The sequence below is a fragment of the Drosophila melanogaster genome, chromosome 2R, assembly GCF_000001215.4.
Source record: "Drosophila melanogaster chromosome 2R".
Classification (NCBI taxonomy): Eukaryota; Metazoa; Arthropoda; class Insecta; order Diptera; family Drosophilidae; genus Drosophila; species Drosophila melanogaster.
Genome location: NT_033778.4, coordinates 24,615,254 through 24,639,159, shown reverse-complemented (window position 1 = coordinate 24,639,159; position 23,906 = coordinate 24,615,254). Strand labels below are relative to the sequence as shown.

General features: G+C 46.6%; 2 protein-coding genes and 1 non-coding gene across 4 annotated transcripts; 2 read left to right on the top strand and 1 right to left on the bottom strand.

The window, feature by feature from the left end:
• Window positions 1–571: 571 nt before the first annotated feature.
• CG13594 (uncharacterized protein) lies at window positions 572–23,737 on the top strand. Of its 2 annotated transcripts, none has more exons than NM_001299923.1 (8): window positions 572–693; window positions 1,682–1,877; window positions 13,841–14,161; window positions 14,618–14,700; window positions 14,802–15,487; window positions 17,509–17,812; window positions 18,093–18,458; window positions 22,961–23,737. In NM_001299923.1, exons 3-7 carry the CDS (start codon window positions 14,158–14,160, stop codon window positions 18,450–18,452), a joined length of 1,437 nt encoding a protein of 478 aa, NP_001286852.1. In that variant the 5' UTR covers window positions 572–693; window positions 1,682–1,877; window positions 13,841–14,157; the 3' UTR covers window positions 18,453–18,458; window positions 22,961–23,737. The 2 variants fall into 2 exon arrangements, with proteins under 2 accessions (NP_001286852.1, NP_611949.1); NM_138105.2 differs by having other exon boundaries at window positions 572–734.
• Window positions 6,228–8,259, top strand: asRNA:CR43787 (antisense RNA:CR43787). The gene is made up of 2 exons (NR_073900.2): window positions 6,228–7,747; window positions 7,828–8,259.
• Window positions 6,237–8,097, bottom strand: Cyp9c1 (Cytochrome P450 9c1). Its single transcript, NM_079126.3, has 3 exons — window positions 7,796–8,097; window positions 7,201–7,735; window positions 6,237–7,142 (listed from the first exon to the last, which is right to left on the bottom strand). The coding sequence occupies exons 1-3, from the start codon at window positions 7,972–7,974 to the stop codon at window positions 6,288–6,290; spliced, it is 1,569 nt and encodes a 522-aa protein (NP_523850.1). The 5' UTR covers window positions 7,975–8,097; the 3' UTR covers window positions 6,237–6,287.
• Window positions 23,738–23,906: the final 169 nt, after the last annotated feature.

Genomic DNA, 23,906 nt, shown 5'->3' with positions numbered 1-23,906 from the left:
TGACGGGCAATTATGGTGCCCAAAATGGGCGGCGTTCTTTTTAGCTCATGAATTAGTTAATAGGGGATCCGAAAAATTTGGATTGCTCATACCACCACTACTAGTTGCAGCTCATGATTAAAGAATAAATATTGTACAGGAGCCATTCTGGATTATATTCAGAGTTTAAGCAGAAGGAAATTAAAGTAATAACTAGTTTGGTCATATCGGTAGAAACTTTGTTGTAAATCCATCCCTTTATGCCTCATAATTCGCATTTCTATGGCCAGTTGTGGGGCAATTATTGACAAGTAATTTGCATTTCACTACGACAATCTATCAATGACTAGCTCGTCATCGGCGACGCCTGTGCATATTAATTGTGGGCCATTTTCACGCCGTCTGTGTGCCAAAGCAGAAGCCAAAGGCAAAGGATGCGGTCTCTCCGGGCGCCTGCGTCCTGCGTCCGTGTGCCAGTGGCCCAGTGCCACGAGTTGCATGCCACTCCGAAGGCGAGTCCGAATGCGAGGCTGAGTCCGAACCGAATCCGAGCTCAGCTACGAGACACCAGCATCCGGAGGCGGGCTGTGTGCCAGTTGTAATTGGTGCGTCGAGGCGAGTGGACGCGCTGGCGGATGATTGATGCGAACATTGCGTATACGTCGTGTGTGCGGTTCAAACGTTCGGCGGTTGTGTGTGCGGACTGGGAAGCTGGTGAGCTGAGGAGCACTAGCTAACTCGAGGACCCGTTAATTGTGCGCTTGACGGTCTGGCATTGGCCGTGCGAATTATAAACCGCTTTCGAGGGCCGCCGGCCGATGTTATCCTGGCGCTCGTCAATGAATTATAATGTCCTAATACCAATTGACGCGGAGAGCAACGTTGGGGGAATGAATAAAATATCAAAAGCATTTTGGGCCCCGAGCTCTGGCTGGCGTTATCATCGCGAATGAGCAAGGGCAATTCTCCGGTGTGCCGATGCTTAAGTTGATTTCATTGCTCGTATCTGGGCGAGCACACATCCCCTTTGCATTATTAAATATTCAGCGTTTATACGCAACAACAAAGAGTCGTTGCTCTTGCTTTCGCCCTTTGCCCCATTTTTTCCCATCTCGTCTTTTCGCCGAATCTCAAGCTGAGAAGCAAAACAATCCTAATGTACATTGACAGTGTGGTCGGAGAGGAAGCTCCTACTGGGCCACGTCGCCAGCCATCTATATCCACATTCACATCCACATCCGGATTCGCCCAGCGGGCTTAGCGAGTCATGTTTACTTAATGGATACGCCCGGCAACTATTAAGTGCTCCCCAACCGCTCCTTCGCCTTCAATTTACCATCTAAGCTGGGCGGAGCGAATGTTAGATTCAATATGGTCCTGCCAGTTAGCCACATTATCTGAATGTGCAATACAGCCACGGCTGCAGCTAAGCTCGCTGGCGGAGATTAAGAGCACCCTGCTAGAGCCATTATGCGCACTTATTATCATTATTATCCTGGAATTACCCCACCAGAAATACTGAGCCCAGAATTACGGACTTGACCGACCCCGGGGACGGCAACCTGCATTGGTTTATCTCGCAGGCCCCATCTCCAGACCATTACCCTTCCCACAGGACAACAAAGGCATTCCGCGCAGGACTCGCTGCGTCCAGATTCCTTTGCTTTCCTTTTTAATTTTAATGCGAATCTTCCTGCTGCAGGACAGCGGCTAAGGCGGCAAAGGGCGGCAGGTGAGAGCAGCGAAAGCGGAACCCCAGGCAAAAAACAGAAAGAATTAAGCCAAGTTGAAGAGCGAGCAAGAAACACCGCCAGCGGGCGGTCCAAAAGCCAACTTCATTTACGTCTGAAACGCAGTTGAAATAAACGACTTCACGACACTGGCGGATTTCCTAAAAAGTAAGTTAAGCCTATGCCACCACCTGTCATCCCTCACCCATCAACCAACCATCCACCACCCACACCCATCTTCACCTGCACCCGCTCTCAGCATTCCGGAGCAGCTCATTAAGCCCGGGTGTCGGGAAAAGCTGGGAAAGTTCCAAAGTACCGGTACACGGTAAATAATGTGGCAATACAATTGGAATATCCATAAGGTTATGGTTCATTACTACAGCCGCATAAATCATATTTGAGTTTCCTCATATTTTATATGACATAATGCTCTTAGTCAACTGCATATTCTATGTAATAGGCATATTTTTGAAGCTAATATTTTCTGAGGAAAGCTCCAAGTCTATATTAAATTGAAGCAATTAAATATAGAACACTTATCCAGTTAAATGAATCGTAATTTAATGGTTTCGAGCGCAACTTGATTCCAAGTTCAGCGCGCAAGCGAAAGTATCGAGTTGATTTGGCTTAGACAGAAGTTCTTTGAGGCCGAAACCCCATATTTTCCGCCATGTAAGTGTGCCCGTGGCCAAAAGGCCAAAGTGGGAGGCAGTCAAAGAGGATTGTGCTTTTGGCCAGTTGGCATTGTTTCAACTCTGAGGCGGATGTGCCGTCGGAGTCGGCATTTCTGCTCCCGCCACTCGCATTCCGCTCATCCGAGCCAAGTTCCCGCATTCCAAGCCGTTTCCTGCCGCCCCTCCGCTCTTCTTCCATCTACCATATATTTACAATTGTCGAGGGCGGCTAATTAAATTTCACAGCGTGGGCTTGGACGAGCTCAAGCGATTCAGTTGGCCTACTGTGGAGCTCCCGCTTTTGTTTGTGTTGCACCTACGGGCGGAATCGGGAATCGGTAGTCCGGAATCCGAAGCCCGGATGCAACTGGCAGCACTGCATGTGGTTGTCGGGGGAGGGGGTGGAATGGGGTGCCCGAAGGTTTAGGAACGGCAACAGCTGGCAGCGGAGAAATATTAAAAGTTTTTACCTACGGCTTCCTGCCAGCTGCCACATGCCACATCCTCACTCGGCTGGTGGCGGAAAGTGGGATCCCCAACCTAGCGCAGCCCAACACCAGGGAACCTAACCGAAAAATGTCACACAAATGTGGACCAATGCGATTTATGTGCAGCAGCTCAGTTATGACAATGCCAGCAATGCAAATTCACGCTTGGCCAACCGAATGTGCATTAGACAATAATACTGGTAGGGGGTGTTTCACCCATATGTGGCACGTACATGTATATGCTAACCAGGATCTTGCAGCCAGGCTGACAGAAGCAGCAAGGACGAGCCAGGACCAACCAACAGAAACTCGATTGCCATCGCATAAACAAAAATGTTGCAGAAATTGCTGTAATGCGGCGGAGCATTAAATAAAAACCGAAAATAAAATTATGTTTATTTTCCCATCTCAACGCAAATGTGTGTGTGCGAGTGTAAGTGTGTGTGTGCTTGTGTGTGGCTTCTGGAGGAGGTCTTCAGAAACTTGCCAACGACACAAGAAACTTTCTCTTGAAGCACTCTCCAAATTATGCTTTTCCTTCTTGTTTTCCTTATGGGGGGAAACTTGCTTACACCGAATTCAAGAGACGTTAACAACGTTTTTCCCCAGCTGTGGACGCAGGGAGGGGGGGCTGGAAAAGCGGGGGCGGACGGTTCGTATTTATATACAAGTTCTACAAGCTGCGATAAGCAAAAGGAGAGCACATTCAGATGGGGCTCAGATATTTGACTACGAGGGAACAAACAATGTCAGGCGATTCAATTACATAGTTTCGAAATACGGAGACTTTAGCATCATTACTGTCCTGGCCCATTGTGACATTATAGGCCATTACGGCATCTTAAAGTTGGGATTTGATTAGGGAGTTGCATCTGCTGAATGTTAAAGTGCATATACAAGAGTAAGTGTAACTATGAACTAACTAACTAACTTATAGGAACTCCCGAGTTGGTGGAAGCTAGCTCACATGGATGATCCAACAAATTTTCCAACCAGAAGGCACACAAATAAGACAATTTTTCAATACTTATAATTATCCATTTGTCACCGCTTTTCTGTCGATGATTGAACGCCAGGACTTGAAATTTTCAGCAAAATGTGCGCATACACGAGGGAAAACACTTGACACACAGCCATACGAACGATATCGCTTCGTGCTTATCGCAAAACGCATCGCAGCAAGGCAGAAAGCGTAGGAGAAGCTGGGAAAGCTGGAAAAAGGGAAAGCCAGAGGGAAAACTCGTGTGCGACAGTTTGCCATTGTGCCAAATTGTTAATGCTCAGCATTCTCGGCTCGCCTTCTCCTTTTGGCCGCTGCCTCGTCTCATTGTTCCTGGCATTATCATTGTATCGTCGTCATCGCTGTTATTCTCCTATTCCCCTGCTTTTCCCGCACCCTTCCTTTTTATTTCATTCGCTCTGCTCTACTCTGTTTTTCTTTTTTATATTTTGCGTCTGCCGGGAAAATGTAATGCTTCTGCTGGCGTCTGGCGGTCGCGGCGCCAAAGTTTCTTTATGACCTCTGCTCTGTATCGGGGATAACACCCCACACATACCACATATATATATATATATATATATATATATATATATGTAGATATATATATAGTATCCAGGCCACATTTGTGTGGGTGAATTGATTGATAAGGTTGCTGTGAACAAAACAGAAAACAGGAGTGGCAACAGAACGCAGTTGTAGAAATAGCTCTGCTGGTGTCGCCACAGTTTATGACGTTTTCCAGATTACGTATACGCAGCGCTGGCATTTGAAGATTACGCATACGCAGCGTTGACAAGGCAAGCAGGCGAAACTCGAATGCAGCCACCCAAAAACCGAAGGAGAATCTCAAAACATGACGCTGCCGGCGGCTAGCTGGGAAACTGAGAAGCTGGAAAACTGGGAAGCTGGGAAACGAGCAAACTTCGGCCATAAAACGAACGGCCAGAACCGCAAAGCGTTTGCTTAGTTATCCCCGCCAGCATCTCGCAAACTTTTCGCTTTAATTCCACTTTCCGCTGCCTTTGCCTCATTTTAAAGCAAATATTGTGGTAGACTTACAAACATCCACTTCCACGTCCATGTGCGATTGCCGCCGGCCTATTTGCTCCTCCACATGTGACTCAATCCGACCAGACCAGACCCGTTTTGCATGGGCATCATTGTTGCAGCAAGGACGACAACAAGGCTGCCAATAAAAAACATCCAACAAATTTGAAGCGCGTTGAAAGTTTTACGAATCTCGAGGCCCCAAGTTATATGCAACTAATTACGTGCGTTACATTGTGCGAATTGTAAATGGGTGTGTGGGGGTGTGGATATTTGCACGGCCATATCTGGTAATTGCCTTCGCCATTTTACGGCCCTGGGGTCTTAGCCTAATGACCATAGGCGTGCTCCGGACTTGACCACCGTCACCATGGCCATCAATAGATGCAGAAAGTTGGGCCAAGTTCTTCAAGCTAATCAGATTTACAGGCCAAGTGAATTGCCAGTACGTAGTAAACATGGCTTACAAAGCACCACTAAAAGTAAAGAGATGAAACTAAGCAGGTTAGCGCAGTATTACTGCAGTTGTAAAGTCGTAAAGTAGATGAAGTATAGTGGAATATGGCTTATAATCAAAAGCAGCCCACTTTGAGTTTCCCAGGGTTTGACCCGAACGTTTTCCAAAAGGAAAACATAACGCCAAGGACTTCTGACCGATTTCTGCATTTCAATGGGCCAAAGACTAACTAACTTAATTTGGTTCTCCAGTTCAGATAGCTGAAGTCACCGCAAATTTCGAATATATCCTTGCAACACATGATGATGTTAATTATCTGACTTTGCTGCACGGCATATTTTAGACAGACTATTGCGGGGTGTGAAAATCGGAAGAAGGAGGAGAGATTTTCCCTTACCAGCCAACGTTTTTCACGCCCTGCGACAGTGAGTTTATGACACGAGTGTAATATAATTCATATTGTACCGAAAAATGTTAATGCCGCTTGAAAAATACCTCCCAATAAATAATCCTTAATGTTCCGTGTGTGTGAGTGGGTGGCTGTGCTGGTGTGCAAGTGGACGGGAGAGCGGGAGGGCGTATGTGTAGCTGGTGACACCGCCCACCACCCACACCCCCTGTTATTTTATGCGGTGTAACCGCAACACATACAACCTAGGTGGTTGGACGAGGCCATCATGTCCTGACAGTATTATGACGTTGCTCGTCGCCCGCTCCTAACCCGGAATCTCTGCCCGTGACATGGACTTTAAAGCCGGAGAACCAAGGGAAAACAAAGCGAATGGAGAATGAAACATGGCCGCGACAAATTTGTCAGCACAAGGGTGTCCAGATGAAATAAATGGCCCGTTTTTGTTTCGTTTCTCTCGCTTTATTAATATTTATGTGTGTCTGGGGGCGTGTTTTTAATTAAGCGGGTCCACGGGACTCCAACTTGCACCAGAACAGCTCCCGGGGCAGCAGTCGGAAACCGGAGATGCTGCTCATCATGTCCGCCGGAGTGCGATCCGTAGGCTTCAGGTGGTAGCGCAGGACCAACTGGAAGATCAGGGACTTCACCTCCATGAGAGCCAGCCGGTTGCCTATGCAGCTTCGTTGGCCCACTCCAAAGGGCAGGTACGTGAACTGCCGGATCTCGTGCTTGTGCTCCTCGTCAAAGCGCTCCGGTCGGAATTGCTCGGGTTCCGGGAAGTTATCCGGGTCGTGATGAAGTGCCCCCACGTTGATGTGCACTAAGTCGTCCTCCCGCAGGTTAACCACCACCTCGCCTTCCTCATCCTTCAACTGGAAATCAGACCCACACATTCGATCCACGATGAACGCCGGTGGCCACTTTCTCAGCGACTCGGACACCACGCAGTTCAGATATTTCATGCCCATCAGGGTGTCGTAGTCTAGTGGCTTCTCACCCAGCTGCTCCTTTACGGCCAGGATCTCCGCGAGCAATTTTTCTTGCACTTCGGGGTTCATCATAAGTTCGTAGCTGGTGAAGCTAAGGCAGGTGGCCACTGTTTCGAATCCTGCCGAGAAGAACAAGAGGCACTGGGCCAGCAAGTCGTCATCGTTGAATTCGGCCTTATCCTGCTGTGCTGCACTCTCCGCAGATCCTTCTTGCTCTGCCTTAAACTGTCTCTGCGCCTCCATCAGCAAATGAATCATATCGGGCCGCACGATACTCTGCTCCTTTCGATACTTCATGGCACCGAAGACCAGCTTTTTGAAGTAGTCCACGTTATTCATGTCCATCACGGGGACCCGAAGTGCCTAAAAGGGCGGAAAGGTTTTACAATTTGAAAAAAGAATGGAGTGGTGATGTCTTTACCTTCATCAATTTTGGCATCAGAATGTATAGCATTACTTTGAGTCCGCCCCAGAAAGTAAACTCTGAAATGCGCTGCCCGATGGAAAAGAACTCGTTGTTGGGATCCTTGAAGGAATTCACTTGGATGCCAAAGGCAGCCGTCGCGATCACGTCGTTGGTGTAGCGCGTGAAGAAGTCCTTTAGCTCCAGTTCGGAAGTGCCGGCATCCAGTTGGCGCTGCACGAAGTCCACCGCCTCTACATTGCAGAAATGGATGAGCTCGAACATCTGTCGGATTTTGAGGCTGGTGAAAGTAGGCGTCAGGGTGCTGCGCATTTGCTTCCAGCGACGATCCCGCAGACTGAGCAAGCTCTTGGAAATCACGCTGGTATCGTTGAATCCTTCAGTTATCCCCTTGCGATGGTTGGTGAAGGTATCGAAGTTCTTGATGCCCACCTGGCGAATGAGTTCCGGGTCGGAGAGATAGTATAGGGGATCCCGCAGGTTGAAGACTCCATAGACCTTGTGCTGCTTCAGGCGCAAGTGCAGGTCAATGCTAATAGAAACGGTAAAACGTAATTAGAAGGAGCTAAAAAAAATCGTCATATTTACTTGCCTATGTTTTATGTACGACTCTTTACCCATCAGCACCGACCACGGAATATTTCCTAGCAGAGGAATTGGCTTTTCGTGGGCCACGCCCCTCTTCGAGAAATACCCGAAGGTGTAGACGGACCATTTGTACAATAGCAAACCGATGAAGGCTACGAATATCGACAACTCCACGAAAACCATGACGGGATTTTGGGGATGGAGCGTGGGAGTAGGGAGTAGGGGACTCTAATCGAGCTGCGCAGCGCGTGGAGGTTCCGAAAAATTCAGAGAGCTACTTCGCCAGTCAACAGACGGTACGCCACTGAAATAAACAATGTGCGCTCTTTCTGTATATATATAAGCTATCTCGGAGAGAGATACTATAGGCACATATATAGCGGGAGAGAAAAAACCGGCAAAACGTGTGAGTGTGTGTATGAGTTTACCTGATTAAGCGAAAGCGAAATAAAAAACAAACATTAAAAGAATAAGTTTGCTTATCAATTAGCATTGGAAGTCACAAGAACATAATATAATTATATTTATAAGAACTATCTGAATGCTATTGCATGCTCCATTAACAATATATTCAAAAACCACATAAGCTACAAATTTCGGCGCAACTTTCAACCCCATTGCGAAATGGGAAAATCAAATGACGTAACTGAGATATATAAATAGATCCTAATCGAAATATTCCATTAGATGGTAGCAAGATGGCCACACACAAAACGGATTAATTCGAACAGATAACTCCAATCTGATGACTAAGCTACTTTGCTGGTTTCCTGGAGTAAACTCACTAAGGTCCATGAGCATGTGCGACTAGTTTCAGTTCTCAGCCGGGATGAACATGGCGTTCGGCATGTCATGCCTAATCTCATTGGCATAAACTAATTTCAGCACTAATCCCCCAAAGCGACTCAACTATTTATTATAAAGGACTTAGCGAAGACAGCCCCGTGGAGTGGGAGCCTGGGGTTGCTTAAGGAGCCGAGGGAGCTACGTGCCTGGGATCTTCCCGCAGCGACGACCTCAAACTAAAACTCGAACTCAAACTCGAGCTATGTCCCTCGCTGCATCTACACTGGCAAAGATATAGGCCGATTGAAATATGTCTAATTTATTATATATACAATTAAAATAATGGTTGGGTTTTCCACTGCACTGCTTACATTGGTTTTACGCGGAAGGATCGCTAACAAATCAGAATTCCAAATTTAAAACACTCTTCCAAGTGGAGCAGAATCCTTTTGAGAAGTACAACCCCGCATGATTTTGTGAGTTTGAGTGGTGCAATTGCTTGTAGTTTGCAGGTTGGAAAAGTTTAGTGTGCCAGCATCCAGCTTCTAACTCGCTCTAATCCGAGACGTCCTGTGCGAAGTCCTTGGCCATCCAACTCACGTCCCGGCCAAATGACAAAATTTGCTTGCATTTAGTGCGACGCTAACGGGAAATTATTGCACTGCTTGCAGGACGAGGGAGCGATGGAGCCATGGAAAGGACCACAAAGGATGATGAATACAAAAAGCCAACAAATCGGTTGGCAGGCAAAAATCCCATTTGATTCAGCGGTCAGTCAGGAATATCAAATGAGAGCAAAATCAATCTCTCGCTCGTCCTTTGAGCTCCAGTTCTCGCCCGTCTTGTTGTTGGGAACTAAGTCTGTCTTTCAATGGAACTGCTGTTTGGGGCCAGAGGCGCAGAAGGTCCCGAAAAAAGGGGTGCGCTTAAGTACTATCTTTTCTAATGTCCTTCTTTTGATGATATATATGTACTTGCAGTACTTATGTTAGCTTCCCACATGAATGAGATCCCTGTTTATAAATCTATCCTACGCCACTGGCCATCTTCATCGTTTTTGTTTCTGCTGGATATCAAATGTGTTTACATTGGCAAAAATGGGTCGAGGTGGGCGAGTTCAGGGGGAGGTGGAGTGGAGTGGAGTGGGGCAAATGGCCAAGTACTTGAAGACGTTTTTTTTTTGCACTTCATTGGCAACCGATGGGTTTGGGCCATTTGAATCGTTCGTCCTTGCAATCGACCTCGTCGTTGGCTTTGTTGCTGTTGACTTGGCCGTTTGCGAGTCTGTTTTCACTTCCCTTTGCCTTTCCGTTCGCCATTAGGACTCAAGTGCCGCCAAGTTGTGCTCCTAAGTGGGATCCTCTTTGATGTCCGCCCAAATACCCAAAGTCAATGTTTTGACATTCTGACTCTAATTAGGCCAAAACGCTGTGTTTTCTCTAATCAAACGGATAATAACGCTATCGCGGCCGCGCACACAAGCGCAAACATTTGCCCAGCCAGTAAGTGTGTGTGATTTCGAGTGCCCAGAGCGGTGTGCATAAGGTGCTTCGAGAGGGAGATGGGCGGAAGTGGGTGGTGCACTTGACATATATCCTGCATTGACCATAACCACCCAACCAATAAATCACAAATACTCTTACAAAAAATCTAAAGCTCATCTTTATTTTGTGTACCATTCGTTATGATTGCATCATTAAATAATTTAAAATGCTTTGGGCTTACCTTTAACTATTAACTTTAATACAGTTGATTGAATCGCTTTTGGAACGCCTTGAGGCAAACACTTGGCCACTGTTGCTGATTCCGAATACGAGTTTCGTCTCTTGTACGTATGTCCTGTCATGCTGAATTTTAATGTGGCTCCCTTTCCTGATGTATGATTTGATAATTTATAATTAAAATAAACAAACAATGCAGGACATCATAAGTGTTTGCTACTCCGAATCTGAAAGTATGCAACCCGTATTAAGTTATCTTCAAGGATTCCTTAGAGACCTATGCTGCAATCCTGGGGCCTGGTCAAATCCGCTTTGAATAACTGCTTATTGGAATGCCAAAAATGTTTCTGCCCGATAATCGCGCCATAAAAGGCTTAGCCAACTGCATAGTGGAAAAGGACACACACTCACACACTCGCACGCCCCGAAACCACATTCCATATAAAATGTTAATTTATTGCCATTGTGGGCCATTCCACAAACGATGTTATTATGCAATCGCTGGCAAAACATGCCCGGAAAAATGCCTGAACACACAAAGCAAATCGGCCGAATTTCAGTTTAAATGTGTTTCTATGGCGGCGTGACCCCAAATTTATGACAAACGGAAACCGTTTTAGCTAGATTTTTCGCCAGAAAATCAACAAAATGCAATAAATATGTGTACAAAAATAAAGCAGCCAATGGAGAACAGTGCTCTGCCCTGGCCCCCCGGCCCACTTATTGATTCCGCCCGATGCGCCGCCTTGTCGTCGGGATCTCGTTTTGGAGAAAGTGGCCAAAAGACAATGCCCGAGCTGGCGGCCAACACCTGCTCGCACGTGACCCGGCCCAGGAATTTATGTGTGTCGAAGGAAATCGAAAAACATTTTTTATGCACACATCAAATTTATGGCCAAACAGGGCCGATCTCTCCAAATATGGACTCGGCCAGATAGCCTTCTCCCACTCCAATCCAATCCACTCCTCCCATTTTGGGCTTCGCGACCTCCTGCACTCCCCACCCAGCATTCCTGCGTCAAATATTTACTCACGGAGCCCGTCCGCCGGCAACGCGACTCCTGTCAATTGCAAATTCCTGATCCAGGGGTGCGGGTCAGCCATGTCCCTGCATAGATGAGTCCTGCTTTGTGCGCATACCCGTGCACTGGGGTATCCGGAGTTGTCCGCTCGTCGATGGAGGCCAGATTCCACAGCTTCAAAGCTTATTTCAAAGTTGACCAGCACTTTTCCTGAATTTCTTGTGATGGCTTTAAATTATCATAAAATTAATGATAAATGGGAGAACAAGGAAGGATACATGGATAGAACTAAAACATATAGAAATTTACTGGTACTATTACTGCTCTTTCATCATATGTACTTGCCGAAATAATCGAGATAATAAGTGGGTTAAGTCCCCCATATGTTTTCAGAGCGATCGAACCACTTGCCTTTATAGCCTTTACCTAAAATCCTGTTCTGGCTAAAAAAAAAGAATGCCCAAATGTGATAAGGATGCTTACACAATATGGGCCTTGACCCTCGTTCCCCTGCCGTCACTGTGCGCACTCATTCAAATTTATGCTTATGCCCAAACGCTGATTATGACAAATATGTCACGGTCCACCGAACACGCCACCCTATTACCACCCACTTACAACCCACCCACCACGTGGTACCCCCCCTCCTTCTATGGTGGCCTATTATTTCTGTGGTCCTGTTTGTTTGCAGGCGCTTTGTTAGCCCTCGGTCAGTTGACGAAAATCCCAAAATAAATAAAAGTTGTATTATTAGCTTGGTGGAGCTTGGTAGCGGAGGGGCGGGTGGGACAATGGATGTGACAGGATTTCTGGCTCCATTCAGACGGCCACTAATGACACGCACGCAGAGTCTCAAATAAATATGGGCACACCAAATTTGTTTTATATATATTCACGCATCGGGGTGTGTCAACAATTATACTGTGCAAATTGTTCGATGTGTGTGTGTGTGTGTGTGGTGCTGTGTCACCTGCCACATTTGCTTTATTGCCACTCATTAGAGATGCTCGTCGAGCGGCAGGTGAACCCTTCCACCTGTACCCCGCAACCCTTGCGACTTTGGCACTCTCGATGTTTTACATGTTGCTCTGTTGACTTCCAGCACGTATTAGTTTTTCCACCCCGAGTCCGCCCCTCATCAAATCCCTGCGATTTGACAGCAAATGACAAAAGATTCCGCTCGCCAGCTGCTGCGACACTTTGATGAATGGGGTCACCGAGTTGCGGCTCCAGGATTTACGGCTCTGCCGAATAGGATACAAATGTAAGGCGCTCCTGCGATCGGAGTTCACGTACTCACATGTACGCCCAAAAGTTCAGAACACAATTGGTCCGCGATTCTAAGCAAAACTTTCTTCTGACAAATTCCTATTTCTTTACTGCTACTACGTTACTGTTACATTTCAAGTCCGTAAGAGCATTAAATTACTGATTTAGCCTGTTTTGTATTGCTATAATTACCACAATGAAACAATAATTGTGGAAACTTAATGCCTGTTGTTTATTAATTGTTTTTGCTGAACGAATAACGATTAAACCTTCAATAATAGCCGCATAGTAAATTGCAGCTTTATTGCTAACGGATTATAATTATTCTTCATCTGGCATAAATAGCATTGAAATTTAAATTAGAAATCGGACTACGATTGTTTTTGCCAAAATACGGATTTGGTCGAACAATTTTTGCCAATATGGCAAAAATACCACTTTTACAAAAAGGTCTATCCTCAAAAATTATCAAAAAAGTATCAAAATCCTTTTAGAATGAGTTTTTTGCACTGCTAAAGGTCCAAACTAAAGTTCACTATCACAATCCGTTGGATTTTCAAAAATGAATTTTTGACCAATTTTCGAATTTTTTATAAGGGGTAACATCATTAAAATTTGAAAAAAATTGAAAAAAATTAAAAGTTTCAAATTTGAACGCAGATCGATTAGAAATGTAATTACGAGTTGATCAAAGTACACCATTCTGAATTTGGATCATAGAATCGGTTTTTTTGGCGAAAATACTGAGTTTTTGGCAAAAAAAAGAGGTTGTAACCTGCGTGAATATCATACATCCATTTCACTTATTGTTCGCTCTCAATTTCGAGGATTTCAGAACCATGACTTTCCGTTCGGCAATTGTCGTGGCAACGGCGATTACATTGAGTGTGCGATGCGTAATTGTCGGCATTTCTGCCGGACTAAGTCGAGCAATCTCTCTAAGCCAACAATAGAAGGGTCTGTGAAACCCGGATGGCGTAACTGAGCCGGAGCCGGGCCAACAAAAAAAGGATTATTTTGATTATTTTGCGTGTTTGCCGGCGAAAGTTAGTGGGCGGCTGGGCTGGGGTCTGTTTATTTCAATGAACTTGCCTTTCAAACGAAATTTTATCATGCTTGGCCAGGCCGAGTTAACCATTTCGCATTTGCCCGAGAAGCTTCGCAACAATAAACCGAATGCGTGAACTGAGCACTTTTGAATGAAATTTGCTTATGCCTGTGCCTCATATTCTCTCCTTCTCAATCCCGCAGACATCCAATCCCTGTGGCTAACGAGCTGGCTCAGCTCCGGGAAGACCAGCGGGAGGACCAAGCGGAACACCGGCGAAGGATTCGGAATCGGAGGCGGAGGCCACGAGAAGCGCGCAGTCAACGTTTACACGCTCCAGCAGCCGCATAAGTTTCCGCTTCAGTTGGACGTGCACGTCGGCGGTAATTGTAGCTTTGATTGCCACCAGGAGCTGGACAGGATCCGTCAAGCCGGCGTTCCAGCGCCGCTCCACCAGTCAAAAACACCTTCCTCGGCACGGGCCGGGGAAATCTACGAAACCAAGTTTATTGAATGCTCAATGGGTAAGCAACCACTCCCTCCCAGAAACAATCACAATCAGCAGGCAGCAATAAGAATTTAAATTAAATTTTCGCCTTTTTCCGCCCCTCGTGTGCGCTTTTCCCGGGGATTTTCCCTTTTCGATTGCGGAGAGTTGAAACAGAAACGCCGTCTGCTGTTTGATTCCAAAGTTCAATTTGCATAATTTTGTTAAGCAATATTTTCGACTCGGCTGGGGTAGGGATTTCCATGGGTCATTCATACGGTTTCCTATCACTCCAAATCTGTTTCAGTAGCCTAAATGCCGTGCTACCCTTATCCTTATAATCATGTATTTGCTTCAGGGGAGTCAGACAGATAAGATACTCTTAAATAATACTCTACTCTTGATTTAAAGCACTTAAGATGAAATATTTAAAATTGATTCGATTCGCCATTCAATTGAAGTAAATCACAACCCTTTTCTGTTGTCTGTGCAGCCCAGACGATGGACGACATGGTCTTCCAGTGCAGCAATCAAAACTCGATCTATGTGCTGAATGCCAGCTACGGTTCCTATGGGGTGAGTCCTGCCAGTCTGCGAGTCCACTTGCACATCTATCTGAGCCTCTTTCGCCCTTCTTTCGGCACTCTCTGCTTCGCATCTCTCCACCATCTTGGCAGGACTATGGCACATATGCGGCAACAAAGCGTGAAATAAATGGCAGCCGGAGCAGAGCAGCAAATCCAATTGGGTCGACTTGCTCGAGTGGCGTCCTGCAGCATAAATTCAAAACTTTCGGCAGTGCCGCAGCAACAGCAGCAGCCGCGGCAGCTGCAGCGCCACCAGCCATGGATGCAGCAGCGGGAGGCGCAGCAAACTACGTAAATCCTGTCGCTACATCAATGTCAACCGCAATGTGTTCACCGGCAACGGCGGCAACGGCGGCCCTGCAAAAACTGTTCAATTGCAGCGTCGGCGTCGCCTGCCAAAATGTCACCCACGCCCACAGCAACCACACCAACCAAGGCAGCAGCAGCATCAGCAGCAGCCACATCCACATCAGTGGCAGCAACAACAATGCCGCCGCCAGCAACCATAACAATAGCTGCCTGTCGGCGGCAGGCGGAGTGGGCCTCCAAGGCGCCCGGAATCGGAGCCGGAGTGGCGAATGCCTCGATGGCGCGGCGGGAGCGGTTACCTCGCCAGCCGGAGGCGGAGGAGCAGGTGGCCTCCCTCTGCTCCCAAAGAAGAAATGCACCAATGTCAAATCAGCGCTTATTGCCAAGAAGACAAAGTTTCTCAAATATCTCGAAGAAGAAAAATGGCGCAGCAACGCGGCAGTTCCGGAAGATGCTGGTGCCATCAGGTATGTAACACCCAGACACTCGGAGAAATTCGAACGCACCTGAGCTCAAGACAATATAATATAATAATTTTGTATATATAATTTTGTTCACTTGCATATTCCTGTGAGTAGCGGAATTTTTGATATTCCTTTCAATTTATTTGATACCAGTTATATATTAACTTATTTTTTCGAGTGCACTTGGGGCGAGTATGTGCGTTTGAGTCAGTGTGGCAATCTCCTAGCCGTCGCAAAAACTTATAAATTCCCATAAATGTTATAGGGCGTCGTGCAACGCGCTGCAAACTGTGGCAAGTTTTATGACGGCAATCCGGGGGACAAGTGCTGGCTGGTTCCGCGGTCCTAGTTGCCATGCCGAAGTGGTTTCTCATTAAGTTGACTGAGGACCGTCAAATTCCTTCTCGTCCGGCATGCGATTATTTCATAATTTCATAATTAATTATTGAAGAGCAGCAATCGGCGTTAGTTGCCATTTATAGCCGAGTGAATCGCTGAACCGAACCCATCGAGGCCATTATTCCAGATATCGATTGGTCACTCCCCTTGGTTTCTACGGTGGCCACCTAGTGGCCAAATGCGCCTTTCTTGTCCGGACTGCGGCTTCTAAGCGCTTTCAATTATCTGTCAGCGGACACTTTGTTGCAGCGGAGAAACTTTGTGGCGTTGTTCACGAAGTCATAAGTTCTGATCATCATCGCCGAGCAAAGTTACTTCCCGCATTTTCCACCCCATTTTCCGCCCAGCAGTCATTTGCGAAATTGAAAAATTAACGCGGTCGCCGTAAACATAAAGTGAGGCGAAAGCATCGGCGCTTAAAGAGGGCTTAAGAAGTTGATTAAAACGCCGATGCCGCCCAGCCCATAAAGGCACATATTGAAGTGCAATAATCACATTCAGCGAAACTTGGCGCCCAAGTTGCACTCACATAGATGTTACGAGCTACACCCGTCCCCAGACATCACTCATATGCACTGTTTTTTGGGGGCCCCCTCCCCACCTATCCATTTTGCAATAATGATGTCAGAAGTTCGCTCGCTCACTGAACATTTTCACTGGCAAAGGCGGCTGGGAAAATTTCATTAATTGCACCGGGCGAAAAGGGCGGCTTCGCTTTGATTTATTAGTGCCCTGTGCTCATTTAATTAGTAAACGCCAGCCGGGAAAAATGCAAAGCCCTTCGTCCTCTTCATTCTTAGGCATTTCCACGGCGGAAACTCTCCGGCGCGCATTCATCAACTTTGTGGATGGCGACACCAGCAAACTGACAGGAATAACTCCCAACTCGTGTCGCCAAGTAACTGCGGAAATTTGTTGTGCAAAGTTATTCGCTTTTGCATTTTTCCCACCGCTTTTCGCGGCCTTGCGCAGCCCGCTTTTCCGCTGATGCGGCTTAAAGGCTCCCCGAAGGTGGCTTAATTCATTGTGGACACTGGCTGCAAATGTTGGTGGCGCCCATTTCCCAGTCCGATTGTCGCCGCAAATTAAATGGGAATCATTGTGTTTCAATTTTAAGTTCTTTTGCGGGCGGCGAAGTGTTGCAGACGTGGTGAATTATCGCTTTTATCGATCGATTTGCCTTTGTTATCGCTCGGATTCAAACGCTTTTGTGATGCTTCTTTTCATATCTTTTGGTTTCCGCCAACAACATTTTAACTATTTTGTTTTCATAACACACCAATGTGTATTATTAATATGAATATATATTGTTGATACTGATTTTAAATCAACCAAAAAATAGCTACAGGATATTTTTGTTAGGTGAAAACCATTTTATGATTTCTGTTGAGCTAACGCACTGTTTATATTTTTCCAGTACGATAGAGCCTTAATTTTCCTGTAAACGTCAATTACCATAACCATGTCCGTAGCTGCTTATTTCCCACTTTATATCAATTTTTATGGGGATCATGCTCGTCCTTGCTAATCGCTGCGAGTCCTTCCACGCCACTTGCAGCCATTTGATACGCGTTTAGTTTAGTCAACCAAACGCTAAATAAACTTTCATTTAACATGCTCGACAGCAATGAGGCGGAGCCATCCACCCCGAGCGGCAACAACAACGGCGGCAACTTGAAAAATCAGAGCAACAGTCGGGAGGCTGGAAGTGGCACTGGAAGTGGCAGTGGAAGTGGATGTGGAAGTGGGGGGCAGCCGAACAAACCGACCAACTGGAGCATGCATAATGAGGACACCAGCACGTCGCTGGCCAGCCACCAGCAACTACAACAGCAGGCGAAATCGAGTTCCGAGCTCTACCAGGAGGCAGCCGACATTTTGGGCCTGAGTTGCAGCCTCTGTGATAATTGCCGATGCCTGGACTGCCAGGTGAGTAACTGTGGGAGTGGGGAGTCGACGGTAGAAGGGGCAAACAGCACCTGATTTGGGTATGATTCATTAGGTCTCGATACGCTTACTGATGAATATACAATACCTGTAGTCTTATTGGTTTGCTAGCTAAGCTTTAATAACTTAATAGAGATGAATTGAAATCAGGTTTTCATAAGTACGCCTGCCTTGTTCGGCATATCCGCAATGATGACTCCCCTCTTCCCGGCCAATCAAGAGCTCAATCTCGAAAGTTAACCAACCAACCATTCCCCCACAGAGCGGCTACTTTGACTGCGACGACGACGATGAGAGCTACTCAGAGCAATCGCTGATGGACGACGAGTACGACGAGTTCGACTGCGGTGCGGAGGAGCTGCAGGCGGCGATGACAGCAGCCCGGCACCAGGATGTGCCCCGGATGCCCTGCTGCCCGCTGGGGGCGAGTTCCCACCTTGCGCACAAGGTGGACTCCCCGGCCGTACATATGCCCCCGCAATCGGAATCCCTGGGCCATCGGGTGGCCATCGATTTTGATTTAATTAACGCCACTTGCAGCCAGGTGCTGCAAAACTGTGAAACATTCAACGATTTGAGTCTGCTAGATTCCGCCGCCGGAGCCGAGCGTCCTTTCACGTAAATCCAGGTAGGTGTCCGGCGTGTTGCACAACTACGTGTGTTGTTTGTGGGGCATTTCGTGAATTCCGGAGCGCTGTATGACAACCATATCCCCATATCCCCGTATATCAGCCAGAGCCCGTTGGCAAGCCGATTTGATTTTACCTGTCGCCGGCAGTACCTCCTCACCGGGATCTGGGATTCGGGATCTGTCCGAAATCCACTGCGGACTCGCAGATTGCTACAGCAATTTCTCATTCGTTTCCTGGCAGCGAGAGTGAAACCGAAATTGGGGCTTATGCAAAAATGAGCAAATTGCATTTTATTCTACGGAAACGCAACAAAAAGGCTCTCGACTTAGAGATACCCCATTCGTACCTTATACCTTAGACCGTGAGATAATTTCCGCCTTAGATCTCAAAACTACTTAATTTGAATCCAGTAATTTCTGTCTTTGAAGCGACATATAAGCGCATACACTCGTACCAAGTTCAACTGCCCCAGTTCTTATGGATCCACAAATCATTAGTACTTTTGAGGACCGCTCCATCCTTGAACCCAATGAATGCGGGGTACAAAAATGCTGCTGAGTTGGCAAGCGAATTGCAGGGGGATCGGGATGAGTTCCAGAATCCGGACCGCAACAGTGGCAAAATGGCCTGGCACTGGTCAGTTTATTGCATTTAGTCAAGTTTCGCTGTTTGCATGGACGATTGCTGGCAACAAATGAATGGCGGTGTTTCGAGGTTTGGGGAGCCAGGAGATTCGGAAGCTGAGGGCCGGCAAATTTGATTTTCCCACACACACACACAGACAGACAGACACACACACTCCCACCGACAGCAGGAAATTTTCCATATTTGTTGAGGGCTCAAAGCAATATGCAAAACATGCACTTCCGTTTGTTTTCCCCCGCTTTTTCCGAATTAAACTTTCCATGCTGCTCTCGTTTTATTTTGCAGGACTTTTTGTTAGCCGCCCATTCAATTGAAATGCAGTCCAACAAAGGGCTCAAAAGCCAGGCTGAAACTATGAAAAATTCATTGCTATCAGAAAGGCAAGCGGCAAAAATGGCAAGTCGAGAGCGCAACTTAAATCGAATTACATTTACGAAATGAAATTTAAAGAGCCAGTCCTGCCGAGTGAGTAATGACTGCTACAAGCGGTGGCAATAAATAGGATGCTCCTCGCCCGCCAATCCCCAATATCCCCACCATCCCCACTGCCATCCCTTTTGGCCATGCTCCGCTGCTCGCTGGCAGCCAAAGCGTCCAAAGCCTACCATCTAAGCCCCGGAGGCTTAGTGTCTACAATGATGCACTGCGAGAAGATGCTGATCCCGTTGCTAAGTCAACGTCGTGTTATAAACCTGAAAACATATTAAAATGCTGTCTTTCTCTAGAAAAACGGATTACATCTGGTGCTGAAAATGGTAGTTGGCTTGGTACTCATTTGACATATTAAGTTAGAAGCACGCAACTTTTTCGAGTGCAGCATGTGGCCAAGTGAGTGTGCTCGAATGCGAGGGAGTGGCCGTGCCAACACATCAAGTGCATTTGGTGTTGGCCAACACCTCCCCGAAGGAGCAGCACCCAGAGCTGCGCCAGCTGTTGGCCATTTGCCAGGCACTCGCTGGAATTTCGCTTGGCCAAAAGACAATGCACTAAAAAGGACGCTTGGCCAAAAACATGATCTTCGGCGCCCTGTCCGTGCGAGCTACTTATGCAGTTTGTGCCCACGGGCACTGGGCTTTATTGAAAACTCATTTTACCTTAGGTTTTCCGACATGGCCCATTGGGCACACCGTTCCCACTTCCCACCCCCCACTAAAAGCAGTTAGATGGAAGCGCCAGCCATAAAACCGCTCTGCAAATGAAATTTTACGCAATGCCCACAGAGCTAAAACATTTTGTGGGCCAGCTTTTATTTCAATTTCCCATTCGGACGCTGGTGCAATTTCATTACCATCCAATAACAACACCTGCACTTTGTGAATCCACAGGAAAGCATGTAAAAGCAAGGGATGAGAGTAAAGAAGTCAAGGTATGAAAATAGATACAATAATTTTCGTATTTCTAGCCTTGCAACTTTATCGTGGAAAATGCTTTAATAATGCCATACCTTATCGACCTGAAACTCGAAAACTATTTTGTGTTCCACTCCAAGTGGTTCCCCACTTAATCAACCCCAGCACCCAAATCAAACTTTTCCTGCGGTCTGCGATTGCCAGTTTAGCTGGTCCAAAGTGCTCCTAACCACGGTGCGCTGCAAATCCGAATGCAATTGCCATTAGAACCCGGCCGCAGCACGCCCACAACCACGCCCCGCTTAATGATGCTTGATTTAATTAATGCCGCATTACCTACGTGGCAGGACGCAGTCCCCGACTTGGGGCACTGGGATTCCATTAGGGATTGGGACGCGGATTCGGCTGGGAATGGGGAATCGCACGGCCGGATGGCAATTGGAAATTGTGCGCGTCTGTTGGGGAAGCAGCGGCGACAGGATGAACCACATTGCCATTTGCTGATGATGATAATTTATTGCCCCGAAGGGCTTATGGGGGCCTCCAATCCACTTCTCCCCGCCCTTGGTTTTCCGGACCCCGCCTCCTGGGCTCCTTGGAGGAAACGATTTCCGCTTCGGCCTGCCTCGGGCGTGGGCAAATATTTGCCATGGCTTTCTATTTCCCCAGCCAGGCCAAACAAATTGTTTACAATATTTATTGTTTGTTCGATGTTCTGCGGCCGTTGACAATGATGAAATGGCAACGGACCCACCGCCCGGCCGGGAAATCAGCGCATGTGACTTGACCAAAGGAACAAGGGACCCCGAATGTTGATGTCTGGGTCACGACAACGGCGTCAATGCTCATTTCCGTCGACATATTTTCATTTCCTTTCGACTTTCTGCTCCGCCTTCGCTGGCTGTTTGTCCAAGGATTACCAGCAGCTGGCTCGTCCTTCCGCTCGTCCTTCGCCGCCGCCGAATGAAATGTAATTCATTAAACTTTATTGTCCAGCGTTTTCCACTGACCTCGCCCTGAGTTCGACTCCAGTTTAATTTGTTGTTGCGGCAGGAAAACCTCATTTATTGCCCATGTACAGGAAACTTTTCGGCCGAACTCGAAGCACACAAAAATAAAAGCAAAAACAAAAACACGAGCAAGCGCACACAAAATCATAATTAAAATTTTCAATAAAATCTCCGTAAGTAGGGCGAAAAGCAAACAGAACCGCTTTGCTGCCTGCTAATTATAAATTATAATTTTCCAGATCCTTTGTTGCCAAAATTAATCTTAATGAAATTATTCAAACAAAACTTTTCTGCAATCGCTGGGGCGGCTTTTTCCCGCCCGCCGGCAATTAATTTCGTCCGACATCCATTGACAAAGTGAAAGCACGTTTCGATAATGAAAGCCGCCAACGGCCACGCCCCTTCACGCCCCCACTAATTGGGCCAACAACTTGATTCCAGCTGAGCAAATTTCCACACTCGACACTGGCCCTCGAAAGTAGCCTACACCACATAAAAGTGGCGAAACGAAAGGACGAAAGGACTCAGCCTCAGCCCCTTTGAGCTCCCCCAAAAAGTATGCTATGTAATTGTTGGGGCATCGAGCAATTGCCTCAGATGTGAAGAAACTGTTCTGCTCGAAGGCTCCTCCACTGCAGTTTCATAAATTTGAAATTCAAATTTGGTACTCACATGCCGCAGATTCGACTCCCAGATACCTTAAATTAAATTCTGGGAGCGCCTTTAATCTTGGGGGAGCTAACTTGGCACAAATCAACATATATGTATGTACGTGCTGACAGGCTGACAGGTGAAATGCTATTTGCAGCCTGTTGCTGAAACCAAATGGGGGAAAAGTGGGGGACTAGAGTTTTTAATTATGCCCAACAGAGATTAATTTTTTGGCCTGGCATTAGTTTCTATTATGCAGTTTTTAGAGGCACCTACCTACTTTATATTTTGTTAGATTATACCCAGCTTGGATTTTAAGGAAGGTTCCTGGAACAAAGCAAAGTTTTGGCTCGTTGGTGAAAGTTGGAAGTTCTATGGGCATGCAAATTGATTTGTGTGTTGTGTGTTCTGCTACAACTTCCACCCACTTTCACCTCGTGCGTGGGCGCATTCATACGTATCCAGTTGATAAAGGTCTTGTTTGGCTGGCACTTTGAGTTTACATTTCAAGCTCGCAGGCAATACAAAACTATTAACAAGACATAGTCGGGGATAAATTAATTAAAATGTCAACCTGGATTTATTTCGTGCGTGCAGAACTTGACAAAAGTTGTAGCTTCCTGGGCGTTTTGTGGAAACATTTCCAAGGAGCAGCCTGGCAGAAAGTCACAAAAAGCCAACAGGAGTGGAGGGGAGGGTCTATGAATTTTTTATGAGCACAGAGCGTGCATAAAAATTAAAATTATTTGTGTGATTCCTATGCGAGTGCACACTCCACCCACTCAGCCGCAGAGTAAACAATTGCCCGCCCTTATTTACCTTTCAACATTTCTATTTGCACAGGTGACGCGCTGGCAGGCGGGAAATTCCCCGCCCAATCAGGAGTAGGAGTCCGCACACTGCAGCTAATTAAAGTTTAACAACGGTCAGGTCGGAGCCCATTAATTGCAACTGACACCTAGCACAGTGGCTGCCAATTGTACGCGGACACAGCGCGGCTGGTGTTTGCGTTGCATTTATTTTCTTACTTTTCATTTTGTTTTCAATTAAGTTCGATGCAAATAGAGCATATGGCTAACGGGAAGCCTCCGCTGCCATATATCCTGCATAAATACGCAATATGTGGCCTGTGTGTGTGTGGGTGTGTGTGTCTAGTGGCATTGTGCAAACGTGGATAGTTGGCGAGCGTGACGAACTGGTCAACAAATCGCAAATAAATTAATTGGGAATTGCAATTTCAATTCAATCCAATTCCGAAGCAGCGGAAGCTCAATTGAAAACCAGAAGTGTTCCGGCGATGGCGATTATCAGTGAACATAAACCACATATGGAAAAACAATGAAAACCCAAAGCGAAGTGTGCCAACCAATCTCATATTCAAATATGAATGTTATCGAGTTGCAATGAGTGTAAGCCAAATCGAATTCATTGGGATTATGCAGCTCGTAATCTGAAAACACAACTACTTGAAAATTCAATGAAATATTTATCCCTAATCTGTGTAAAGGGTCTATGTTGTTAGTGCTTAAGTATGTAAGAATTTTAGTGTGATGCTTTTCGTTCGTTCATTGATTTCAAATCAAAGAGAAACATTGAAAATATATATTTGTGTTGGAAAAGAAGACGCGTGTCTGCGAATTGTTTGCATGCCACGGGTTGGTGTTTGGATAGGGGCTAGAGGGCCAGGGTCGAGGGTCGAGGGTCGAGGGTCGAGGGTCGTTCCTTGGCCGCAATTCGAGGATGCACAAACGCAACAACCATGAGATTAGCTTCAATTAGCCGTTAACAA

What these genes read in the sequence shown, in the direction of transcription:
- CG13594 (NM_001299923.1), top strand. An exon ending in CCAGCTACGGTTCCTATGGG is followed by an intron (nt 14,701 to 14,801) that starts GTGAGTCCTGCC and finishes CCATCTTGGCAG; the next exon opens with GACTATGGCACATATGCGGC. An exon ending in GAAGATGCTGGTGCCATCAG is followed by an intron (nt 15,488 to 17,508) that starts GTATGTAACACC and finishes CATGCTCGACAG; the next exon opens with CAATGAGGCGGAGCCATCCA.
- Cyp9c1 (NM_079126.3), bottom strand. Translation starts at nt 7,974, where the DNA reads ATGGTTTTCGTGGAGTTGTCGATATTCGTAGCCTTCATCGGTTTGCTA. An exon ending in GAGTCGTACATAAAACATAG is followed by an intron (nt 7,736 to 7,795) that starts GCAAGTAAATAT and finishes CGTTTCTATTAG; the next exon opens with CATTGACCTGCACTTGCGCC. An exon ending in TGATGCCAAAATTGATGAAG is followed by an intron (nt 7,143 to 7,200) that starts GTAAAGACATCA and finishes CCGCCCTTTTAG; the next exon opens with GCACTTCGGGTCCCCGTGAT.